This window comes from Podarcis melisellensis (assembly GCF_964234715.1).
Source record: "Podarcis melisellensis genome assembly, chromosome: 3".
Classification (NCBI taxonomy): domain Eukaryota; kingdom Metazoa; phylum Chordata; class Lepidosauria; order Squamata; family Lacertidae; genus Podarcis; species Podarcis melisellensis.
In genome coordinates this window covers 21,886,233-21,911,640 of record NC_138530.1, presented here as the reverse complement: position 1 = coordinate 21,911,640, position 25,408 = coordinate 21,886,233, and the positions used below count along the sequence as shown (strand labels likewise).

At 40.3% G+C, this 25,408-nt stretch overlaps 1 protein-coding gene across 2 annotated transcripts in view; it reads left to right on the top strand.

Moving 5' to 3' along the window:
* The window catches only part of PLEKHH2 (pleckstrin homology, MyTH4 and FERM domain containing H2), a 61,283-nt gene that overhangs the window by 19,837 nt on the left and 16,038 nt on the right, over positions 1 to 25,408 (top strand). The window contains exons 4-18 of one of the 2 annotated variants that reach the window (XM_081903708.1): positions 1,813 to 1,962; positions 2,765 to 2,848; positions 3,862 to 3,943; positions 7,130 to 7,312; positions 9,354 to 10,327; positions 12,923 to 12,998; positions 13,487 to 13,581; positions 14,213 to 14,357; positions 14,746 to 14,882; positions 15,698 to 15,808; positions 20,536 to 20,622; positions 21,405 to 21,563; positions 22,728 to 22,808; positions 23,169 to 23,348; positions 23,941 to 24,049. In XM_081903708.1, the coding sequence (XP_081759834.1) occupies positions 1,813 to 1,962; positions 2,765 to 2,848; positions 3,862 to 3,943; positions 7,130 to 7,312; positions 9,354 to 10,327; positions 12,923 to 12,998; positions 13,487 to 13,581; positions 14,213 to 14,357; positions 14,746 to 14,882; positions 15,698 to 15,808; positions 20,536 to 20,622; positions 21,405 to 21,563; positions 22,728 to 22,808; positions 23,169 to 23,348; positions 23,941 to 24,049 (2,653 nt within the window). Of the gene's footprint in view, positions 1 to 1,812; positions 1,963 to 2,764; positions 2,849 to 3,861; positions 3,944 to 7,129; positions 7,313 to 9,353; positions 10,328 to 12,922; positions 12,999 to 13,486; positions 13,582 to 14,212; positions 14,358 to 14,745; positions 14,883 to 15,697; positions 15,809 to 20,535; positions 20,623 to 21,404; positions 21,564 to 22,727; positions 22,809 to 23,168; positions 23,349 to 23,940; positions 24,050 to 25,408 lie in introns of those variants that run through there. The other variant, XM_081903709.1, reaches the window with a different exon arrangement.

Genomic DNA, 25,408 nt, shown 5'->3' with positions numbered 1-25,408 from the left:
AAAACAGCTGGAGGCCCAAGGTTGGGAAACACTGGATTAGAGCACATTCTGTACAATATTTGGGACTGTTTCAATTTTTAGTTTTAGGACAATTAAGGGGACACTTGATAGAAGTTTGTGGAATTATTTAAAGGTTTTGGAGAAAGTAGACAGAAATAATTTTCTTCCTCTCTCACAGTACCAGAACTTGTGGTCATCCGGTGAATCCATTCACAGTAGATTCATGACAGACAAAAGAAATTCGTTTTTCACACAATGCATCATTAACTTATGGAATTTGCTGCCACAGCATGTAGTGATCGCTACTGGATTAGATGACTTTAAAGGGGGATTAGACAGATTCACTGAGAATAGATCTCTCAATGGCTATTAACTAAACTTTTGAAGATGTTTAGCTTTTGAAGATGTTTTGAATATTGCTGTAATCTGTTCTGTTACTCTCTTCTGTTACTTTTTAATGTAGTTTTATATTGCCTTTTGAATGTATGGTAACTTTTTATTTTGTTAGCTGCATTGATGGGTTTGATGTTAGCTGCATTGATGAAAAGTAGCATAGCAATAAACAAATAAACTAGGGTAACTAAGTGGAATGCCCCTGTTCAGAGGCAGAATGCATGCAATACTAGCAGAAGACTTCAAACTTTATGCCCTGCCTGCAGCGTTCTGTGAACAGCAGTGTCATGTTTGTGAAAAGCAGGGGATGGTCATTGTGAGAACAGAATGCTAGAACAAATTGGCCTGATCCAGCAGACTCATAACATTCTTATAATCCAGCTGTTCTGATTATTCATGGGAGTTCCTCCACTTTTTGCACTGGTTCTTACAGGACCCTGATTCAAAATTTTGGAATTTATGTTTGAGGAAATGGGCCAAGAAGAACCGTGGTTCTTCTGGCAGCTGAGTATATTAAACAGAACAAAATGAAATAGCAGAAGGTGGCTGTACAATTTTATTGTAAGGAATCTCTATGAAAACCACTGTGGAAATGCAATTTACAGTAAATAGTAGAGAAGCAAAGTAGATCTAAGCCCGTTTCGCAAAGTAAACAAATTTTGGAAACGAAGGTTAACTCATGTAGTAACAGAGAGTGTTGAGATTGTCCACACGTGTCATGGTTCACTGTTCCCCAACCAGGGAATCTTAGCAAGGGGCCATCACTGTCTGTGTATACATGCTGGTGTTTTGCAGGGGGAATGTGCATGCAGCTAAAGCAGCTCTGTTGAATTTTGTAATTGGTTAAGCACAGTGCAATGGCAGATGCTGGTCTCAGCTCACAAATGGCTTGAGCAAGCAGGCAACAATATTGGTGGACTAGACAATTTGACTCAGAAAACAATTTAACAAATTTCTATCTTAAAAGTAATCTGCTTTCTATTTTTTCAGGAATAGTTAAAACATTTTCTCTATGAGTTCAAAATAAATTGCATGCCTTAAATAATCCCCGCTAAACTTTTTAATAGTAATTATAAACACTGGTGTTCATTCATCATTGTATATACTGGTGATCCAGACTATTCTTGGGAGGCACTCTACTCAAAGAACTGTCCTGCTGATGGAAGTAGTGGGAGGTGATTTCTGCTTATTCCTCCTGCAATCCATGGTGCCCATCCAAAAAGTTGTCCCAGAAGGAAATAGTATCCTCCAGAACTGTGTGGGAAATAGACCTGGGGGCTGCAAAGGAAAGGGGGAATTACCAAAATTACCCTCCTTCCTCCAGCAGCTCAAGGTGGCATACATGGTTCTCTTCTTATTTTTATTTCTGTGGTGTAAACAGTTTTCATATACAGTATAGTGCTATGTTCTAACTTTTAGGTGCAAATTATGGAGGAGAAACTAAAAGCTGCTAATGTCCAAACCAGTGAGTCAGAGACAAGACTATATAAGAGATGTCAAGATCTGGAGACACTGGTGCAGGAGAAAGATGACATTATACATAATTTGGAAGAACAGCTTGCAGAACAGGTTGGAAATGATATGGCTGTCCCTCAGTTACCTACATTTATAATTTGTTGTATAACAGATAAGAACCAAAGTAGGGAAAAGAATCCATACCTTCTAGATTTTCTTCCACTGAAAGCCTTGTTGGAAAAAGTAATCAGATTCTGTAAAGATATCTATTCATATCTCAAATTTTGATCAGAAATGTAAATGTGGATGGCTATATTGCATGGCATGTGTCTGAGAAGGAGATTTTCAATGGGACCTTTTCTAGTTGTTTGGGCCCTTAAAGTTGTGTTTTTAAAAATTGTGTTGGGGACAAACTTTCTGCTTTCTTGAAACACTGTATTATGTTGATTCCTGGAGCAACTGTTCCTTTTTTGAGGAGTGGGGTGGAATTCTTAAAACTTCATAAAGCAGCTTCGCAGAAGATCAGACTTGAGCCTGCCAACATATATTTATGTGTTGCCATAATAGCACTGAGATCCAATCTAGTCCCAGCACAGCAGCAGCAGCCATAGTGTTGATGTACTGATGTCTTGTTCCTTCCCTATAAAACTTGTACAAGGGCAATTGATGCTTTCTCATTAGCTGGAGGAGAGACTGGGGTCACTTTTGTGGTTGAGGATCTGGATTTTTAGTGGAGGTATTGGTTTTTGTTGTTTCTACAAGAGTAGCTTTTTGTAAGGGGATGAGAGTTGTCGGCTGTTTTCGTAAGCATCAGATACTGCTTTAATTGCATAATGCCAATTGTTGGGTGGACAAAAAATGTTTCTTGGGGTCAAGAATGCAAGTTTCAAAAGAGCTGGGTCTGTCATTTTTTCAGAAGCAAATAAGAATACAAGAGGCAAAAATTATAGAAGAAAAAGCTGCCAAGATAAAAGAATGGGTGACTGTCAAGCTCCATGAGGTGAGTGCTGTGAGAAAAATGTATCAAAGATGAGCTGCAAACACTTGAAATCAATAGAAATGTATCAGTACAAGCAGGAAAAAATTAAATGCTTGAAAATGTAGCAGGCATTATATGGTTAAAGTTTTTTTCATTGTGAGGTTCACTGATACTCTGCCAACAAAATGGCAACTCAAAACTATGCACAGATGAAAATCTTAGTGGACTAATTCATGTTCCATTAGCACACAACTGCCATTTCCCAACTTATCTACTCACTAATAAAAATGAAAAAGTGAGTTATTAGCAGCTTTCCAGATAAGTCTACCAGTTTTACATATCAATGTAAAAATATTTACTAGTCCTTCTGGTCATTCACACATATGTTAATCATCTGTGGGACATAGGCAGCTTGAAAAGAGGATGTGCTATCCCAGATGCAGTACCGTAACTGCTTTTCTCCAAAGCATCAGAGAGGGGGAATTTAAAGATAATTAGGATTCCCCCTTTCTGTGCATTAGAAATAAGAAAATACTTTTGATTTAAGGTGGTTGATGATGAAGAGAATGGGTTGGTTTTAGTGCCTTTTTCTGTCTTAAGGTTTTGTGGCAACCATAACATGTAGAATTTTTCAAAATGAAGAAATAGGAACCTAGAAACTATAGAATTGTAGAGTTGGAAGGGTTCACAAGGGCCATCTAGTCTAACCTTCAATTCAAGAGTCTTTTGCCCAGTGTGGGGTTCCAACCTACAACCCTGAGATTAAGAGTCTCATGTTCTACCAACTGAGCTATTCCTTCACTAAATAAGCATTGAGATCAACAACTGCGATTCTAATAAACATTTAGATTACCGGTATATTGTTTTCAGATGTGGCAAAGATACACAAGTATGGTTTGAATATTACCAACCTACCTGAAGCAGTATTTTGAACTATTCATACATATAAGATAGGGGGAAATGGCTTTTCTCTGGATGCAATGTTTTTCAGTGTTTCTACTCATGAAAAGGAGCTTATGTCTATATGCTTTCAGCTAGAAGTGGAAAATCAGAACCTTCGCATGTTAAATCAAAACCAAACTGAAGAGATGAGGATATTGCAGACTAAATTGCAAGGTAGATGTGGAAGATTATCTGAAAACAGCTTTAAGTGTTATGTACTGTGTTTCATTATTAGAACATTAGCCAGCATGCCTTTACATTGAGTATGTAAGTATTTATAACAGGTTGTATTCTGTGCTAATGTTTGTGCCCTGGGGACAGAATTTTTATGGGTGGAAGTTGGATGAGGAATCCTTCCCCAACTCTGAGCCTTGGCTACTGTTGTGGGCCCCTTTCTTGAAATATTCTTTCCCGCTCACAAAATCAGTCCTTCCGCACGCGCAGAGAGAGGGGAAGAAACGTGTCCATGCACAACTCACACGCTGGATCCTTGGAATTCTTGCTCACTTTTTTCTCCCATTTGAGCCCAGGTCTGCTGCATTGGTAAGAGTGCTAGGCTGGCTGCAAGCACCCTGTGCATGGCAGAGGAGATGGGTGGATGGCCAGACACATGGTGTTGGTGGCGCCCCAGCCTGAGGAGGTGCCCATGCATGTCCCACCACTTCTCTGTGGCTCCATCTGGCAACAGCAGCAGTGCTGCATGGAGGTGCCTTGATGGCTTGACGATGGCCAGCACCTCCATCCTGTCCACAGCCAGCTTCCTCTGCCCATTGCCCTGAGCTTCAGTAGAGACGCTCCCACTCACTTCAGCACACTAGGGGACGCAATACCTTCTCTGCCCTGGGTGTTGGCAACCCATGCAACACTACTGGTGAGAATCACCTGCTACATATATTTCTCATGCCCACAATAGGAAAATATGAAGTTGGGACCTCTAGCTTCCTTTGCATTATTTATCCATTGCAGATTTCATTTTTAGGTAGATGCCACAATGGAATTAGATCACTTGTTTGTGCCATTTTCTAAAACCTAGACTTAAGATTCCTTCAGATGTTGTTTCTCTGCTTATATTCTAACCATCTGCACAGGAAGTATCTAGAAAATTGTTATATGTACATTTTGTAGTGTTGGAATTTTCAGATATGGATGAGTTGCTTGGATGATCATGAGACACAGCCACAATTTTTTGTGTGGCTTGGGAAACCCAGCCAGATAAATAAATTATTATTATTATTATTATTATTATTATTATTATTATTATTATTATTATTATTTGGTGGCCATGATTCATAAATCAGCCTTGAGACACTTATGTGAAAGGAAGTTTCAAATGGCATATATATATATATATATATATATATATATATATATATATATATCTGTATCAGTCCTTCCACTTGCATATACTCTTCTACTGATAACTGTGAAGACTCAGTAGAAAGGACAAATATGTTGCTGATGCTTAAAAGCAAGCTTGTAAATCAGAATTATGTAGTCTTTGTCTCTTCTGATCTGTAGCAATGCTTACAGTCATCAGATTGAGGGTTTAGCTGATTTAAAACCAAATGAAAAGATGTTGTAACATACATTTTCAAAACCAGTACAGGGATAAAAAGCTGCCTTATAGCAAGTTAGAAAGTGATAACAATGAGGATCCCTAGAAGTCAAAGCATAAACAATTACAAGACCTAGAATAATCTATATATCTTTATATAAACTACATCAATGAAGATACAGAAACACAAAACCAAATAATATAAATCTGAAGATAGGACATCAGTAGACAAAAATCTGTTTCAACTGTTTAGTCTTTTTTTAATTCAGTCTGTTTTCTCAGTTGTTCATGAAGAGTGTGATAACATTCAACTCATGAAGAGATATCCTGGTTCTTTTTGTGCCTTTCTGGCCAATAAAGGTTATTTTTTCTGTGCAGTTGTTTTTGTCTTGATGAATTGCTTTTTTGCCTTGATGAAAAACAGTTTTTTCCCTACAAGTGCATGTACAGTCTTTGAGTGAAATATTTTATGGTTCATCTTGGCTAAAGAATTCATCAGTGCAAACACAGCTGCTTAGAAAAATGAACCCTTATGGGCCAGAAAAGTACAAGAAGAACCTGGGTATCTTTTCAGGAGTTCAATGTTATCACTCTCTCCAAGGACAATTGAAAAAACAGACTGATTTTTTTTTTTTAAGGAAGACTGAGTTTACTGATGTGCCATCTTCAGATTTATATTATTTCTTTTTGTGTTTCTGTAGCTACACTGATGCAGTTTATTTTATTTGGAGAGAGAGAGAGAGAAATACAACCCCCTTTTTATATACAGTCATACCTCGGGTTGCACGATTTCAGGTTGTGCACCACGCCAAACACAGAAGTACCGGAACAGATTACTTCCGGGTTTCGGCCCTTGCGCATGCACAGAAGTGCTAAATCGTGCTTTGCGCATGCACAGAAGCACTGAATCGCGACCCACGCAGACGCGGCGCTGCGGGTTGTGGATGCTGCGGGTTGCGAACGTGCTTCCCGCACGGATCACGTTCGCAACCCGAGCGTCCACTATACTGGGTCTTGTAATTTTTATACCAGATTTGTCCCGTTAGTCTAGTCTTTCTATTCTCATTGGTAGCAGATCTCTGATCACATACTACCTGTTTCTTTCAATTAGAGATACCAGACATTGAATCTGGACCTTTTGCATTCAAAGCTCTACCACTGAGCTTTGGTTCCTCCTCAGAAGGGGTCAGTGTTATTTGCTGCTGAATTGCAGAAGGCCTTTTGACAGAAGGGGGGCTACTACAAGCCCAGTGTTGTTGTCTTGGTACAGGAGCCAAGAACTAATTTCATTGTATGTGTGGAGAATCAGATTCCTGTTCTCGGTTAGCAAGAACAAAAAATATTCCTCATAAATGATAGCTGTTCACCACTTCCCACTTTTTCCATAAATTTTGCTCATACAGTGGTACCTCGAGTTACAAATGCTTCAGATTACAAACTCTGCTCACCTGGAAGAGTTACCTCGAGTTGAGAACTTTGCCCCAGGATGAGAACGGAAATTGTGTGCCGGCAGCGCAGCAGCAGCAAGAGGCCCCATTAGCAAAAGCACGCCTCTAGTTAAAAACAATTTCAGGTTAAGAACAGACCTCCGGAACTAATTAAGTTTGTAACTAGAGGTACCACTGTATTATGGGTTTCTTTCTTTCCAAACTTTAGTCGATAGAAATATCAAAGAAAGAATTTCAGGTAAACATGGGTGCTAATATAAAAATTCTTGGATCTTACAGCATTCAAGATAAATAAGAAATTTTAGTATCTAACATCAGAATATATTGAATCTTGATATTTGAATTATTGCCGCACAGAACTTCAGGGGAAGAAATCTGTTCCTTCAGCACAAAAGCCTGGAGAAGGCCAACGACTGAGCAGTTTGACTTTTGGATGCTTCTTGAACCGAGCAAGAAGTCCTCAGCCAGTTCCGAAGCCCGATGATACAAGCAGCTCCTCATCAAAGCAAGCTGAACTAAATGAAGGCAATAGCAGTCTAGGTATTTGGGGCATAATTTTCAAAGTGACCAGTTCTTCAATCAGATTCAAACAGATTTACTTGGAAATAATTTACATTGATAACAGTGGGATTTTATTTCTAACTTTATTTCTAGGAGGGCTAGAGACTTACTTCTTTTTAAACGAAGCTCAGAGTCTGGGGCCTCCTGGGGGCGTGGGTTGGCGACCCTGGTTATCAAACTGCATCATAACAAGCAAGTCTGTTGACCAACTTTGGCCAGAAATGCCACCCTTTTAAAAACTACTTGCATGTTACAGAACTCATGAGTGAAAACACAGTCTAGATGTTTCCCATCAATTGAACAGGGATTGGGAAACTCAGGCCTGGAGCCAAATGCAGCCCTCCATGCCTCTCTATGTGGCCCTTAGAACTCTTCCCTGGCCACACATACAACTGGCCCTGCCTTGTGACCCGAGAGTGTTTTACCTGGCTGGAATGCTAACTGGTCTTGAGAGCGTTAAACTTTTGAAAATATAATTTAAGTTGAGGAAGAAACTGACACAGAAATTTATTTTTAATAAACTTCATAATTTTAAGCTTAGTCACCGTGTTCTGTTCATTGTAATATGTCATATAGTCTTTTACAAGGGCTGCATATTTTAATTTTCTGTCTTGACCAACAGTGTTCGTTTTATCAAAAATTTAAATGTGAACATTAGAACAGTTTCAGTCTTATCTACAAACTAGTTAACTTGGGGTCCTTGCATTTGAATAGGAATAACCTTCTTGTGTTTCAAATGTGCTAACACACTGATCACAAAACTTTATAATACCAGCAACTGAAAGCTTAGGATAGGATGAACTCATCTGGCACTTATATTGCAGGAGTGCTACTCTGGATTTGTCAAGTGCAATGATGTTGCTGCAAATGTTTTAGGTTTGAAATGTCACTTAGCTTATGCAGAAGTAGTGTGACCTGTTTGTAGCTTAGGTTGTAGGTTAAGAATAGTTTCTATTACACTTTCCTTCTGATCCTGTATACCTGGAAGTGAAAGCTGTTTATTTTAGTTGGTTCTTACTTGAGGAAAGTGTACTTAGGCTGACGTACACAACAGCAGTTCAAGGACTGGATAGTAGGGCTGCAGTGCAGAAGAGTCACAGCAGACAACTGGAGAAACTAGTAGAATGATCAGAGGAGGTATATTTCTCCGCCTTTTCATTGTTATCATCCCATCCTTCAGATTCTATAAAGAAACTCTGTATGACCAAAAAAAGTACTTAGGCTAGTTGCAAAACCCCAGACAGACCTTTCTTTGGGCTCACTTTTGAATTACTCACTGTGCTCTACATTTTCAACCCGCAGGTGAGAGCCATTTTTGAATGCTTCTCCACATACAAAATTAACTCCATGTACAAAATTAAACCCATTTCCTCTGGGAATAAGAGTCTAGCCTTGCCCTTCTCCATTTTTTCTATACTAGTTTTCTATGTGCAGGAAGTTTTGACAAAGCTAGTGGAGTATTAAAACCAGCATCTCAGTCTACAGCAGCCTTTCTCCATCTCCCCAGATATTGTTGAACTACAACTCCCATCACCCCTAGCTAGCAAGGCCAGAGCTCAGGGATGATGGGATTTGTAGTCCAACAACATTTGGGGACCCACAGGTTGAGAACCGCTGCTCTACAGGGATTTGGTCCACTTATTTGTAGATCTGACCATATCTTCTTAGAATGAAGCTGCCAGTGTTTCACATAATATTGTATACTATTTGTATACTGTATTTTTCCATGTATAAGACTAGGGTTTTTTTTACCCAAAAAAATAGGTTTGAAATTGGGGCTTGTCTTATACATGGGTAGTGCTGAGCGGTGTTTTCTTAATTTGGAGTCCCCCAAAATAGGGGGCGTCTTATACATGGGGGCGTCTTATACACGGAACTATACGGTAAGCTGTATATCACAATTATCTTGATTGAAAACAAAGGTGCATTTCAACTGATGAACACATTGGTTATAAATTACAACTTGCTGCCTTCATTAAAAGTAGTTTTTCCAAACATGTCGTTGTTACTGTTTTTCCAGAGAAAGAAGTCCAGGAAACATCTCTTCTTGGCCAAATGTATGGGAGTAATAGAGTTCTGAAACCTCTACAACATAGCTCTTGCATGCCAGAACAAAGGCAAGCAGTAAAGTCAAAAGACCTAGATAGTAATGTATCAAAGAACTCCTGCATTACAGTAAGTGACTGGAGCTCTGATGAGGAAGAAGGAGGCAAAGGAAGATCAAAATCTAGGTGCGTATCCACTGTTTCAAGTCACACATCTGAAGAAGGCACAGGCTATAGCAGAATTGGAAGTGAAATGTATTTGACAGCATCAGATGACAGCAGTTCTTTTTTGGAAGAAGAGAGCTTCCAAGCTCAGGGAAACATATGCAAAAAACTATATTCTTGGCAACAAGGGTCTCCATGGAAAAACCAGAACCATCTAGTTGGAAAGAGCAACTTGGAATCCTTCAGCGAAAAGAAGGATCATGATAGCTTTTCAGATGAACTGAATAAGAGGTTTCAGTCCCACAGGCTAGATTATTCATCCTCTTCCAGTGAGGCAAATACTCCAAGTCCAATTCTAACGCCAGCTCTAGCTCCTAAGCATCCAGCACTGATGCTGGCAGCAGGCTCTGTGTCTGGCAGACAACTTGATTCTCCATCTAATCTGCCGCCTCCAAAACTGAGGACTCCTAGCATCTTTACTTTAAGTGCAGCATTGGCAAAAAAACATTTCAGCCAGCCTCCTCTATGTTCGGACAAAATGTTTGGCAGAAACAGAAATGCTATAAGCATGATACGTCCTTTTAAGCCTCAGGAAACAGACATAGATCAAGTGGATGGGGAAAGCACAGAAGTTCTGGAGAAGATGGAGATTAGTTGTAATGAGGAATTGTTTACCTATGACTCCTGTGAGACTCAGTGTGCAGAAACCTTGGACTCTAATGATGCAAGGAAAACTACAAGCAGCAAGCCACCTACTCCTCCTCTGCATCGATTCCCCTCTTGGGTAAATGAAATCATAATATTCCAGCATGTTAATTTAACCAGATATGGTTCACATTCCCACTTTTTTTGGGGGGGGGGGGAATTATCCTCTAAATGTTGCTATCAACATTAAACGTGGGCATATGTTGCTTCGTTGAAAGCACATGTCATCTCTCTAGTCAGAATTGACCACATATGAAATAGTTACAAGTGTTAATTTTTCAGTGCAATAAATAAATAAATCTTGGTTTATACCGTATTTTTCGCCCTATAGGACGCACCGGCCCATAGGATGCACCTAGTTTTCAGGGGGGGAAATCAAGAAAAAAAATATTATCTCCCCCCCCCCCCGCAGTTCTGGGAGCAGTGGACAGGCTGCATGCAGCCTGTGCGCTACTCCAAGACCTTCTCCCTGCTTTTGTGGGAGGTGGTGGAATTCCCCCACCTCCCGCTAAAGCCCACAGGAGCCCAGCGTGACTCCTGCGGGCTTTTCGACCAGGAGGGAGAAGGGACTGAAACGGCCAGTCAGTCCCTTCTCCCTCCTCTAGGAAAAGCCCCCAAGAGTGGCGCGCTCTTTAAAGGGTTCACGGCTCCTGCGGGCTTTTCTAGGAGGTGGGGGAATCCCCCCCCTCGTAGAAAAGCCAGCAGAAGCCGCGGAGCCCCTTTAAAGAGCACGTGACTTTTGCCTGCTTTTGCGGGAGGTGGGGGAATTCCCCCATCTCCCGCAAAAGCCCACAGGAGGCTTGGAGAGCAGCGGGAAGGCGTCGCACGCCTTCCTGCTGCCCCCCATCCTCTGGGGCTAGCAATGGGGGAAGCGCTGCTTTCCCCACCGCCAGCCTCGAAGCTGGGTTGGAGAGTAGCGGGAAGGCGTCGCGCGCCTTCCTGCTGCCCCCCATCCTCTGGGGCTGGCGATGGGGAAAGTGCTGCATTCCCCACCGCCAGCCTCAAAGAGCAGACTTTCCTGGCTTCAGCGGAAGCAACGCGAAGCTTCCAGAGCGCAGGCTTCGGAGGCTTTGCGTTGCTATCGCTGAAGCCAAGGAGCCTGCATTCGCCCCATAAGACGCACACACATTTCCCCTTCATTTTTGGAAGGGAAAAAGTGCGTCTTATAGGGTGAAAAATACGGTACTTCAGAATATGTGAGAACAGATTAGAAGCTCGACTAGAATCAATACAAGTTCATGAAATTTGTCATCGACTTCAGTGGAACTAACAATAAAGTCTTTTAAAACCCTTCCTTTTCGTAACAGGTTATATAATTTAACCAGGACAAGAGAGAGGGCGGATGGAGTAGAACAGGAAGACATTAAGTTAAATATGACAGCACTATTAGATGAGTTGATTGAAGAGCCTTTACTAGGTTTTCCACTTTAACTTCTTACTTCTTATTATTTAATCAAGGGCTGGGGGTGGAAAGTTTGAATCCAGGCAGTTGTGCTGGGAGTGGGAAGTTAGTGTTTTCCATCTCATCTAGTATGGCCAGAGTGCGTGTGTAGGAAATGCAAAGATATATATTTACTGCCACTGACATGCACACTTTATAATTTCCTGTGTTTACCTTTCAGTTACTTTTTAATACTTAGAATATTGCTGTTTGCTGTGACTTACATAGGGAAAGTGATAGGGAGAGTTGAGGGAAAGAGTAGTACAGGTAGTTGTTACTAATGTATGCAGTTTGGTGGAAGGTGATCTTAAAAGTATGCATTTCTCTGAAAAAAAAAATCTCAGCTGTTCTAAACACATTTAGCTTCTGTCCTAAGCACATTTACTTAAACAAACAAGCATCCTGTTGACTTCAGGAACTATAATAGGTGCTTAGCAAATTATAGGTTAATTGAATTTTGATAGCAATATATAGTGGAAAACACATAAATGACTACTAAAGAGACCTTATGGGCAGTATCCAACTTATTCTATCTGTGCAAGGATTTCTGCTTGTTCAGTGGACCTTTCTCCCCCATGTGCCATTCTGGGGGTTTCTCCAGCCCTCCAGACCAAGATGGGGACAGCATTGGACACATATGGAGAGAGGAGAGGTGGGAAAGCTCCCTTAGGTAAATGGAAATCTTTACATAGATTGAACAAATCAGTTAGATACCATCCTAAAGCTTAACCGTAATTATTAAACAACATTAAAATATTACCATATGAAGAAATTGGTATCAAACGACAAATATTTCAGTAAAGAACAAATCATGTTGCTGATAATCAATATAAGCTTTGTTGTACTAGCCAAAGGCCATGACAAAACCATACAAACACTATCAGGAAAAGAAATATCTATATAACTATGTAACTGTATGTAAAAAGCCGAGCCACTGCCTGAACCATCAAAATCATAAAATCCTGCTAATAAGAAAAATGCAGCAATGTCTGAAAGAAATACATTTTATAAGGAATAGCTGCAAAAAATAGAGAACTAGAGCAGAAATATGCAAATAACAGATTATCAATTTTTGGCATCAGCTGTTAAAATGTTTCCTAATGTTGAAAAGAAACTTAATTCTGCTCCCATCTGAATTTAGTTGCAGTGGGTCATAGATTTAATGTGAATACAGCATAAAGTTATGGAAAGGCTTAATAAAATGTATTCTAAAAACCTCTGTTTGTATATCAGGAAAGCAGAATTTATGCTGTAGCCAAGTCAGGCTTACGCTTTTCTGAGGCCTTCAACATGGACTCTTTCAATAAAAGTAAGTGTGACAAAGCTGTTTGAGGATTGAAATCTTAAATTTATTTAACAGGTACATATTTTTCAACTCAGTGAGACTTACCTAGAGTAAACAGGATAAAAATCCTTTGCTTGCCTATTTGTGGAAATAAAAGGTCTCAAAAGAGTCCAAATCAGTCTTTGGAAAATATTTTGCTTCTTTAATTATATATATTAAGTTAGATCAAGCATGCTTCTTATATTCATGACCATTTACATTACTTTTTACTAGCTTTTAAAATTTGCTATAATTATCTCCTTTTCTTCGTTCTATTTAAAAATATTAACATATCAAAAATGCATAAATTTCATAGAATGCATTTTGTCCACATGTTCTTTTACCTTCTTAGAACTTGTACATCTGTATCTGACAGTCTGATTATTCGGCTATTACTTTATTCAATGAAAAATTGCCCTAAGTAATCCAGCGTTTTCAGAAAATATATATATATAAATTATTTTTTATTTCAGGTTCCACCTCTTCAGCTTCATATTCCTCATCAGGACTTTACACATCGCTAATATACAAGAATGTGACTACACCAGTCTATACCACTCTTAAAGGGGTAAGATTTTGATTTAAAAGTTGTATTTAGGGGATGAACTCTTGCGGTCCATTTCAAAAACATGACATTTCATACATTTCAGTGCAAAAAAAAAGTGCTTGAAAAGTTATTGGTACTGCTTTGGAATTGTTGTAGTGGGGATCCTACAGTCAGAATCCCAGGGTATGATGATTGGCTAGTAATTTTCCAGTAATCTTTTAGAATATGATGAGTGTTAAATTGTTAAATGAAAATGGCAAAATATTTAAGAGGTGGAACCTTCTGGTGGCATATTATTTCATGCACCAGATGTGAAACCTGAACATAACAGTAACATTTAAAATACAGTAGAGCCAGATATACCCATGGAAAGAAAGTGAATGCGAAGTACCAAATGTTGGATAACAATCTCCAATATTCCACTTAGCTGTGGCAGGGCTTTTATCTTCTGGTACATGAAGGTAGAAGCATAAGAGGAGAGACAAAGAGCCAGCCCACCAAACATTCCCATACCACAAAAATGTATTGGGTTGCTTCTTAATAATTTGGAATTGGGGCCCCATTTCTCCTTTGTACCGATTCCATAACCTTCTGAATTTCCTTTGTAAATTGAATTTTATTTTATTTTCATTAATTTTATTTTCATTATTAGAAAGCAACCCAAATCAGCAACAACCCTTTCTTAGATGACTCTTCTGGGTCTGAAGAAGAAGACAGTTCCCGATCCAGTTCTCGGACATCTGAATCAGACTCTCGAAGCAGAAGTGGCCCAGGGAGTCCACGGGCTATGAAACGAGGTGGGCATAAGGCATACGAATGTAGTACTTTTGAATCAGTATAAGTGTTCTAGGGGTTCTCCTGATAACTCCCAAGTCAGTGCATTTATGGAAAGGACAAACCACAGCTTGGATGTGGTAAGCCAGAGAAGCATTATAGAACATGACTATTGCAGTTCCTGTTTTTTTTAGAGAGCTGGGAACTAAAGAAGTTTTCCTGTTTCTGGAACATCTCCAACCTTTCTAATGGGAAAGTAATGTTACAGTAACAGTAAAGTTCATACAACTCACATTTGACACTGATTAAGCTCTAATAGTTTGCATCTTCCAGGCTAACAAGGATTGTTTGGTTGTTGGTTCAACCCTTGACAAGCAGGAAATATATTATTATTATCTGCTTTGCATCCAGGGGTCTCTCTGTCTTCAATGACCTCAGAAGGTGACTATGCTATTCCTCCTGATGCCTACTCAACAGACACAGATTATTCAGAACCTGAACAGAAATTGCCTAAAACCTGCTCATCATCTAGTGATAATGGGAAAAATGTGAGTAATGTACAGCCTCTTTTATTCCAGGGCCCTTGGTTCCTTAGGCTATATCTGCACAAGTGATATCCACACTTCTTAATACTTTCTTCCTACGTTTTTCTCTGAGGTTAAACCCGTGTAACCTCTCATTATACGTGTACATAATAGGCTACTTAGAGAAAGAGAGTGGACAGAGGAGCAATCAAAATACAATTGAAAACGGCAGTACACTGGCAATTTATGCCCATTTTAAAATTCCTGGACTTTCGAGATTTCACCCACCCACCCACAGATGTCTGTGAGACAAAAGAATACATCTGTAGGATTGCAAAATGCCTAGGAGTCTGATGTAAGATGTGGGAGGAATGGAAACAAAACACAAATTAGAGATTTGGTAGAGATGTGTGCACAATGAGGAACTGGAAATATATGAATTGTTCCAGTTAAAGCATATGTATGTGGGTTATATGTGTTTAATTCAAATTTAACTTTCTGAAGCAAAAGATAAACACTTACAATTTAGTTTTTATAAGTTATAAAGAGTCATCAAGAGGAGAAGCGGGAGGAGAATGAAACTGATAGATTAGGAGATGAGTGGCAAAGAGTAGAGAGAAGATGTGGCAGTGCTTATGCTAGCAGGCTATATTACCAAGGTGTTGATGGGTTCTTTCTTATGGACAATTAAGCTTTTCCGTGCATCTGGCTTATTAACTCACACCAGTAAGACTTGCAGATCAATCAAGTTTTACATTACAGCTAGTTGTATAGCTAAGGGAAATAAAATAAATCATAATTACCCTTCAACACATTAAAAAATATCTTTTAAATTATAGGAGCCATTGGAAAAATCAGGATATTTGTTAAAAATGGGTGGTAAAGTAAAGACTTGGAAACGACGGTGGTTTGTACTCAAAGGAGGTGAATTGCTGTACTACAAATCTCCGGTAAGCAAGTGCTTTATTGTATTGTGCTTATAGTATTATGAGTTTGAATGCATCAAATGCTGCAAATCAACCTACCATTGGGCATCTATTGGTTGCGGACCTTATGACAGAAGAGCAGTTGATCACTGGAGATCTCTCTTCAAAAGGGGGAGGGAAAGAACATGTTGTAGCAAGTTTAAATTTGGAGACTTCCCCTTGTGTTACCCATCTGATCTAAGTAAGCCAGCTTTAGCCGTGTTGGAAAGGACACAGAAGTCCACCACATCCTCAGTTTTAGTGTGTGCTTCCAAAAGCCCCAGAGTGCATTAGGAGCCTGGCCATAGCCACAGCCTTCCTGGGGACAACTCATATGCCACTGTTGTAATTCCTGTGTTGACAGTGGCAGAGGTTTTCAACCTTTATGAGTCCACGGCTCCCTTGACCAACTACATTGTTTCTGCAGCACCCCTGTGGGGTTGAGGAGCCCAGTTATGTCACCCCTTGCCTGCAGAGCTGGCAGTGTCTCACCCTTTTTCGAACACCTTCCCTTGTGAAGTGTTTCCTCAGCCTCCACTCCTCGAGCGTCCTCCGGGCAGCCGCTGCTGCTACCCCTGGTCTCTGAGCTGCCCCCCACCCCAAAGAGAGGTGCCACTTTACGTTGCCCTACAGGGACCTGGGACTTGTCTGTCCTTTCCCAGCAAGGGCTGGCAAAGTAGTTGGCTGGGCTCCTTTGCCCGCTTGCTTACTCCGAGGCAACCTCAGCTCCTGGCAACCAGCACCCCCTGACCAGCCCCAGAGCATCATTTATGTGCTGAGCTTGTAGCCAGGGTTGCTGCAACAAACAGCTGTGCAAGCCTTTGGGGGGAAAAAACGCAAGAAGGCATCAGAGGAGGGAGGAGAGGAAAGAGGGACAGAAACCATGGTGCACTGGTGGAAAACCACTAGACTATGGTTATCTTTATGGGAACAAACCTAGGTGATTCTTTCATTCATGTGCTTCCTATTCCCTCTACTTTGTTGTTACTTCCAAACCCTAAACTGTGGTTAACCTATGTTCTCTTGAAACAAGCCAGCTTCGTAAGTCAATATTTGAATTTGGTTTCAGTAAACCACAGTTTGTCCAAAGTTGCAAAGAACAGGGCAAAAGCTTCCAGTCTCCTCTTTGCACAAGATCTGGTGTCTCCAAGGTTTTGGCCCTACCCAATGACACCAAAAAACCAACATGGGACTGTTTTGCCCATGCAGGCCCCTTCTCCTACTGACCAGATGTTTCTGAGCTATGGCCTTTCCCTGATGACCTGAAAGTTTCTGTTCTCAAAAAGAGAATTTCAAAAGGAGATTCCAGTGTACAACTGATGCATCAGAACTTGTCAAGAAATTTGATTCTGTCTGTTTGGGCCTTCATTACATATCTTTAGGCACCAGGCAAAAATGTTTCTCTATAACTAGATCTTTGGCTGATTAAACAATTTATGGCCTTTTAAATGTGTCGGAAATCAAGCCTTTATCGGGAGAAACTGGCAACTCTCCCAGGCACCCAGCTTGGTCTCCTGTTGACGTCCCTGGCTGCATTCCCCAGCAGGATCCAGGCTAGGTCTCGATAGGCGATTCTTCCCAAACGTGGGAAGAACACACCCACTCCCTCCTGCTCCCCCGGCAGGGAAAAGGAGATAGACAGAAACGTATTTACATGCTTTTATTTCTGTCTTTGCAGCATTACAGAAAACATGTCTGTTCTCTTCAAACTCCAGCAGTCAAGTGACAAAAACTTCCTGTACTTCCTGTACAAGAGCAAGAGCTCATATTACACTCTGAGCTAATTCCAGTGCATTGCCCTGTGAACTGACTGTCCCACTGTTTCCCACGGACAGTCCCAACATTCCCATCATGTTTTGTTTCCAAGCTAGCAGTTTGCAGCTGCATTACATCCATATCGTAACATACTCCCCCATATGAATCAATGTGCGCTGCGAACAAAGCTTGATCCAGAGAAGAAAACAAACAGTTGTTACACATATAACAATCCCCTGTTGTTTCAGTTCCACCCTTGGAACTACCCGCCACTGGTTTCCCCAGTGTACCTCTCTGGTTGTCTGACTTCCAAGGAATGAGTTCTTCTGTATTACCTTGGTTAAGGAATGTAGTGTTATGCTTAGCAACTCCCTGTTGTGTCTTTGTCTCTGACTTGGACACATCTTTAACCTGTCTTGAGTTGTTAACAATAGTAACACATGCAATAGCTGAGTTAGCAAACTGTTTAGAATACCTCTTGGGTGGTACGCCCTTTGTAATTCTCTCAGACCTGTGTATGAGGTGCTGATCCTCTCTGCTGACTGGCTCATCCTTTGGACTCTTTGGAGAACCAGTTCCAACAGTAAACAGTGGTTCATCCTTCACTTGTGAAGTTCTAGCTATTGTGTAAGATTTCCTCTCAATGACTGTGTCAACGGAGCTCTTTGAGCTATCTGTGTCACTCTCAGTACCACTATAATCAGCAAAATCAGAATCATCATCTGAATTGTCCTCAGTGGGAAATGTGTGAACAATTACTCTCTCCTGTTCAGGAGTACTCTCTAGAAATTTTGTAAGAATCACCTGACCAGATTCAGACAAAATTACTCTGTAGAGACCCTTTTCATAACCTACAAAAATGCCTCTGGCATTCTTTACTCCACCTGAAGCTTCAGTTTTCACATGAGATCCAAAAACCTTAAAATGGGCAACAGAAGGTTTTCTATGGAATAGCCTTTCAAAAGAACTTCCCAAACCTTTTGAAACCTTTCTCAGCCAAGTGTAACAATAACACGATAAAAGATTCAGCCCAATACTCATGTGGCAAATGTGAACTCAGCAATTGCGCCTTCATCCCATTCTGCAGTTCTTTGTTTGTCTTACACAGACACTTTTGTTCCATGCACCTGCAGAAACAGCAACCTTGTGCTTAATCCCTTCCTTATCCAGGAAATCCTGAAAATCCTGTAAAAGAAAAACTGGCTTTTCATCTGTGAAAAGACAATCAATGTTAGCAACATGAACACTTTTAACCTTATCACAAAACTCTTTAAACCTTTCTAAGGCTTCTTTTGGACTCTGCAATATGTATATCCACACATAATGAGAAAAATAATCCACACAAACAAGATAGTATCTTGTATTGCCTTTAGATGGTGCTAGAGGACCAATCACATCAGCATACACTCGCTGAAAAGCATTGGTAACTTTCGTCGTCTTCTGGACGTCCTTCGTCACACTTGCAAGAGAAATAATGTTAGACTCAGATGCATTACAATTTTTGCAATCACTTTGATCAATAGTCAACAAATACAGTCCATCTTTCTCTCTGGCAGAAAGATACAACTCTCCATCTTTGAAGATTTTGCAGCTTTTCTTATCATAGGACAAGACCAGTCCTTTCTTTGTGATCTGCGAAACACTCAGCAGATTGAACTTCAAATCAGGAATCAAATACACATTGTTAATAGTCAAGTTCAGACTTTTAAGATACACAGTTCCAAACCCTGTCGCTTGGATCTCCTGACCATTGGCCTGTTTCACAGTGAAGCTTTGCTTCTCAAACATAGAAAACAGTTCTCGGCGCGATGTCATGTGCTGCGTGCAGCCTGTGTTCAAAACAAAAGCGTTTTCCACTGAAAATGTGGCTTTTGTTGACAGCAATGCCTTAGCTGGTTTCTCCTGGGACTTGGTACAACTTTTGCCTGACACCTCAGGCTTTGCAGAGCTCCTCTTAGCTCCTTCCTGTTGACATGGCTTCTTACAGTTGCGCTGAAGATGGCCAGTCTGTCCACAATTGTAACAACGGACAACGTTCAAAGCAACAGCCTGTTCTGCACTAGCAATAGCAGTGGGGGTGCCAGAACTCCGAGCTTCTCTCCCCCTGTCAGCGACATCTATTGCAGCAAGTCTGTCTCTCTCATTCAAAACCACGGAACAAATTCTCTCCACCGTAAGGAGGAATAAGTCATCAGACTCACACACACATCTAGAGGTGTGTCTATTCTTCCTGACTCAACAGCTAAATCCAGAGCAGATTCTTCATTACAGAATGTGGTCAAATCAGGGTGGAGCATTCCACTGCACAACATGCATTTGGTGGCATATGCTAATCAATGTTATGTTTTAGACAACTCGTCATGGAACAGCTGAAAGTTCCCAGACATAAATTGTCCTGTGGCTAGATTAGTATCTCTGCATCCAAAGGACGGGGATGCTCAGTTTGAGACCCCACAGAACACAAGTTGGATCTGGAGCTAAAGCATATTCATAAGTCAAATGCATTATCTATTAGAGTTTCATGTGTGGTTTCTAGATTCAGGTAGATTCTGTTTTCAATAGACATCTTGTTGTGGCTGGAGGATCTTCTAGATGAGCCGCAACAAGAATTAAGATAACATAAGATGCTGACATTCTTGCAGAACATTTCTGAAAATTTCCAGGGCAACAGCATTTGTAGCTGATGCCACAATGAGTTCTCAGCCAGGCTCTGGCTGTGCCATTGGGAGATATACAGTACGTGGCTTCACAGCTTGTCTTCTTAGCCCTTTGTTGGAGGAAAACCTTTTGGTGAGGAGGCATTGAAGTAGACAAGAAGGCCATGTTTTCAGTGAAGAAAGAGGGAAGCTGGCCCTTTTCATGTTTCTTCTATCCCTAGCAGTCCTTTCATCCCATCAGATCAATTGAAAGAGGGGAAAATCATCTGTCTCATTTTTCTCATTTTTTTTCTCCTACAGAGTGATGTAATACGTAAACCCCAAGGTCAGATTGAACTAAATGCATCCAGCCGTATTGTAAGAGGTGATGGAAAGCAAACAGTTCAGGTACTTCATTAACTTCCTATAATGAAAGAATTTGGCCTTCTCTGACCACACAGGCAGAGGGACAAACCCCTTCTTAGTGACATTTTACTAGTCTTGCACAATGAATTTTCAGTGGATCTCAGAGCACTTCCACTCAGCCGTTTATTGACTAGGTGCTGCTCATGCATAGAAGTTTTTTTTGCAGCTTCTGCATAATGTCATCCTCATCAGAATACCACCCCATTCACTCTTCCTCATTAAATCCAGATTTACTGTTTCTGCAGGGGTTTTTTCATTACTGGATTTTCCATGAAAATTGTAAATCCAGATTAAAAAGGAAAATAATATTGGATAGCATTTTAATGAAGACAAAGTTGTGTAGCCATTGAGGAAACTCGCAGGCATGTGAAGCACTGAGTCCACAGTTAACTGCTCCAGGTGTCTCCAGAAGTGAATTAGGAAGCTCCTGTTGGAGTAAAGCATCAAGTAGAAATTTTGAAGGAACTTTTAAAAACTTCTGATAAGATTTACAACATTTTTCAGGAGGCTTTGATATGCCTGGAATGGAAACTGAATGATCCTTTAAGAATTTACTCTGAGAATTTTTAAATATCTGTTGATGACTTGTAAAGAAATATTTGTTCAATTAAAATACTTAATAGCCTCCCCCCCCCCAGTATAACTAGCTTAACTTCAAACTCTGTTTATTACATACTTGATGTTTAAATGTAGGTACCAGTAAAATATGGTTATGATGATTTGTATTACCACAGTTCAAGGTTATTTCTTCCATCACTTTGCAGCTGACTACTGAAAAACGAACCTATTACTTGACTGCAGATTCCCCAAACATATTAGAAGAATGGATCAAAGTACTGCAGAATGTTCTTAAAGTACAGGCTGCAAGTCCACTTTTCATTCAACCAGATGTCAAACCTGCCATGAAAGGCTTGCTTACCAAGGTAGAAATCCTTATTCTCCAGTACCATCAGCTTTGCTTTTGTAAATTAGCAAATTCTTTGCAGATAGAATTAAGAGATGAAGGTGAATTTCAGAAATATAGCAACTCCCCAATTCACAGCCCAAACCTTTTCTAAATTTGAGTACAATGAGTTAGCCACTGCTGGTCAGTACCCTCCAAACAACCTTACTTTTGCAAGGGGTGGAGGTCTGATGGTGGAAAGGGCTTGTTGGGGACAGTAAAGGCTTTGTCGGTTTATTCTTGTACTTGGAAACTCCTGAGCATGCTCAGAAGCGTTATTTCCTGCAAAGGTACATGGGGCTTGTAATTTCCTGTCTCCTGGCCCAGTTCATTGAATTGGAAGCCAAAGGAAATTAAAATATTTTTGCACAACCTGTTAACTTGAGGTTAAAGTTTGCTTGGGCAAGGACAGCTGGGAGCATTCTTCTCAAGGCTGGGTTTTTGTTCTTCCCTAGAAAAGCTCACTATGTTCCTGGGCTTTTTCTGAGAATTCCCAGGGGCAAACTAGATGTAACATGAAACACCTCTTTTGTATTTAAAAAAATACAAATAATATAAGCTTGAGGAACTGGCAGTTGTGATCAGAGCAGGCATAAAGGGGAAATTTAATCATTTTCTCTCCACTGCAATCGTCTGAATCTGAAATTTGCTTTGTGGAGAAACCATTCCAACATTTCTATCATTGAAAATGGTCCCTTGTGTATTTAAAATAAAGTAAAGGAATGTAAGGGACGGGTGGTGCTGTGGTTAAACCACAGAGCCTAGGACTTGCTGATCAGAAGGTCGGCGGTTTGAATCCCCATGATGGGGTGAGCTCCCAATGCTCGGTTCCTGCTCCTGCCAACCTAGCAGTTCAAAAGCATGTCAAAGTGCAAGTAGATAAATAGGTACCGCTCTGGCGGGAAGGTAAACAGCGTTTCCGTGTGCTCCTCTGGTTTGCCAGAAGCAGCTTAGTCATGCTGGCCACATGACCCGGAAGCTGTACGCCGGCTCTCTCAGCCAATAAAGCGAGATAAGCGCCACAACCCCAGAGTCAGCCACGACGGGATCTAATGGTCAGGAGTCCCTTTACCTTTACCTTTAAAGGAATGTATAGGTTCATACTCAGTACATACTAGGCATTCTTCAATTTATTCACTTGCAGGTGAAACATGGTTATTCCAAGAGAGTGTGGTGTATGCTGGTTGGGAAAACCTTGTATTATTTCCGCAGCCAAGAAGACAAGGTATGTCTTTTTAACCTATTAAGGTATTAGAATTCATTTCTACTTACTTGTGACTTCAAGGTCGGAAGTCCTAGGTCATTTCTTAGTTCTCTTGAGACTGTGTGAGTAGGTACAAAGGGGTAATTTCACAAATTCAGCATTTGTTATTGGAAAACAAAACTTGAACCTGTAATGTTGGATGAAGGAAACATTCGTAGGTAGGAAATGTGTGTATATTATTGCTAGGACAGTGGCAACAAGAATGCTAAACTGGGTCTATCCCCTACATGCACATATACACACACAACTTAGTATGATGTTTGTCAGTTTTTCTACCAGTATGCTTTTCTCATTTACCTTACCTGATGTCTTTGCTTCTAGTTTCCTTTAGGCCAGATAAAACTCTGGGAGGCTAAAGTTGAAGAAGTTGACCGGTCCTGTGATTCAGATGAAGATTATGAGGCCAGTGGCCGTAGCCTGTTATCAACACACTATACAATTGTCACCCACCCTAAAGAACAAGGTCCCACTTACCTTCTTATAGGATCCAAGCATGAGAAGGTAGCAAATGGTTTATAATGTCTAGTCAATTTTAATAGTGAACATAGAATAATGTTTATCAAAGGGAAAAGTAAGTGGCACTGTGCAGATTCAGACATAATGCTAAAATTTAATTGAGTGTTAAAAGGAGGCGCTGAAGTGAGCCTCAGGATTCTTTAGTTCCCCTTTACCCTCAGAAGCTGAGGGTGTGTGTGGAATATTGACATCTTTCAGTTTAAGTATTTATTGTATGGTCTGTAGATTGCTATACAGCTATATGGTATTCATCATGTGGGTGTGTATGCTGGAAGCAAAGCAAATTGGAGAATTTTAGTAATATTTTGATTACGTTGGGATGTAGAATGGGTTTTTATACATAACAAAAACGGTTTTTTAAATTCAAAATGTGGTATTCTACTAAATTATACTCAGAGTAAACCTACTGCATTAATTTCAGTGGGCCTCTTCTCAGTAAAACTTTGTTGAATACCACCCAAACTTATGTTTGGGAGTAGATTGATCTACAAGGGTGTGGTTTTTGCTTATACCAGACTGTTCTAGGTAATTAATAAATAAAAGCTAAAACTAATTTATGAAATGTTTTATTTTCTAGGACACTTGGCTCTATCACTTGACAGTTGCTGCTGGAAGCACAAATATAAATGTTGGGACAGAGTTTGAACAGCTTGTCTGCAAGTTGTTAAATATCGAAGGTGAACCCAGTAAGTCAATTTCTTTTATTGCAAATTAGTTCGTATATTATATGACTATATAGTTGTTCCAAACTTGGCAAAGAAGAAAATAAGCTATTATTCCAGACATTTTTAAAAATTGGAAATACAATGCCATCTTGTAGTTTTCAAAAAGCTCACATAGGACTTTTTCTTCCGGGTAGAAGAGGCTGCCCCAGCAGTCCTTGTCTATTGCATGAGGTTGCGTGTTCGAATCCTGTATGGGGCAGCTGCATATTCCTGCATTGCAGGCAGTGGACTAGACAATCCTCAGGATCCCTTCCAACTCTACAATTCTATAATTCTACGAGTTGGGCAACCTGTGGCTCTCAGTCTAATTTCCCACAGATGGGGGAGCCCAGAGGGAGAGAAGAGCAGGAGGGGAGGAACGCTGAAAATGGAGGAGATGGGGTAACAAACCCTCTCCAAGCAACCTGTCTTTTCCCTAGCAACCTGCTGGACAAAGAAGGGTTCGGGGAGAAAATGGGTTGCAGACAGAGAGAAAAGGGGTGGCCTCAGCCACCTCCAGCATGGATCCCCCCTAAAATAAGTTCCCTAGTCCCGGTTAAGGGGAAATCAGGTGCAATGGACCAGTTCTTCAAACTGAAAACCTGGTATATGTAGAATGTTTTCAACTTGTTTCATTTGATTTGCACATATACCTATTTGATTTTATTAAAAATATCTCTTCAACGTACCTGTCATAGTTAGACTTGATAGAAAATCTTTGTCTCAATTAAGCCATCAAAGCTTTAAACTCTTGACACTGTCACTAGCACTGTGATTTTACTAGACAGGAGTGGTGTAGCAGGGGCCTATTAACATTTTACAAAAATACAGTGATATTTCTGCCCCCTAGAAGTTTGAAACAGTACACACTGAAGCCTCCTACGTAGGATTTCAAATCATCAAGTACATCATTTGGGGGTTTGCCCATTCAAAAATAAAATAACATTTAGGAAGCATTGTTGCTACTTTTTTCAAATAGTGTTTTTAAAATGCTTTGAGGAAAGAGCACAGGGGGAAATGTAGATTTAGTAAAAGCATATGTGGTATTATGCCGGACTATTTGTACAAATATTTGTACACACACATCTTGCCTTATGTGAAATCGTTCCTTTTTCCAAGTTGATGATGATGATGATGATGATGAATAGTTTTGTTTATATAACTCCCTTCCTCTCAGTGGAGCCCAGGGTGGTGAACAAAACAATAAAAAGTATGTCACTTGTACATTATAATTTTAATATATTTTTAAACATCATAGCTATAATAATATACAGCTGGACAATAATACTGTTAAGACCCAGGACATGTTTCAAAAGCATAGGCAGACAAATATGTTTGTAG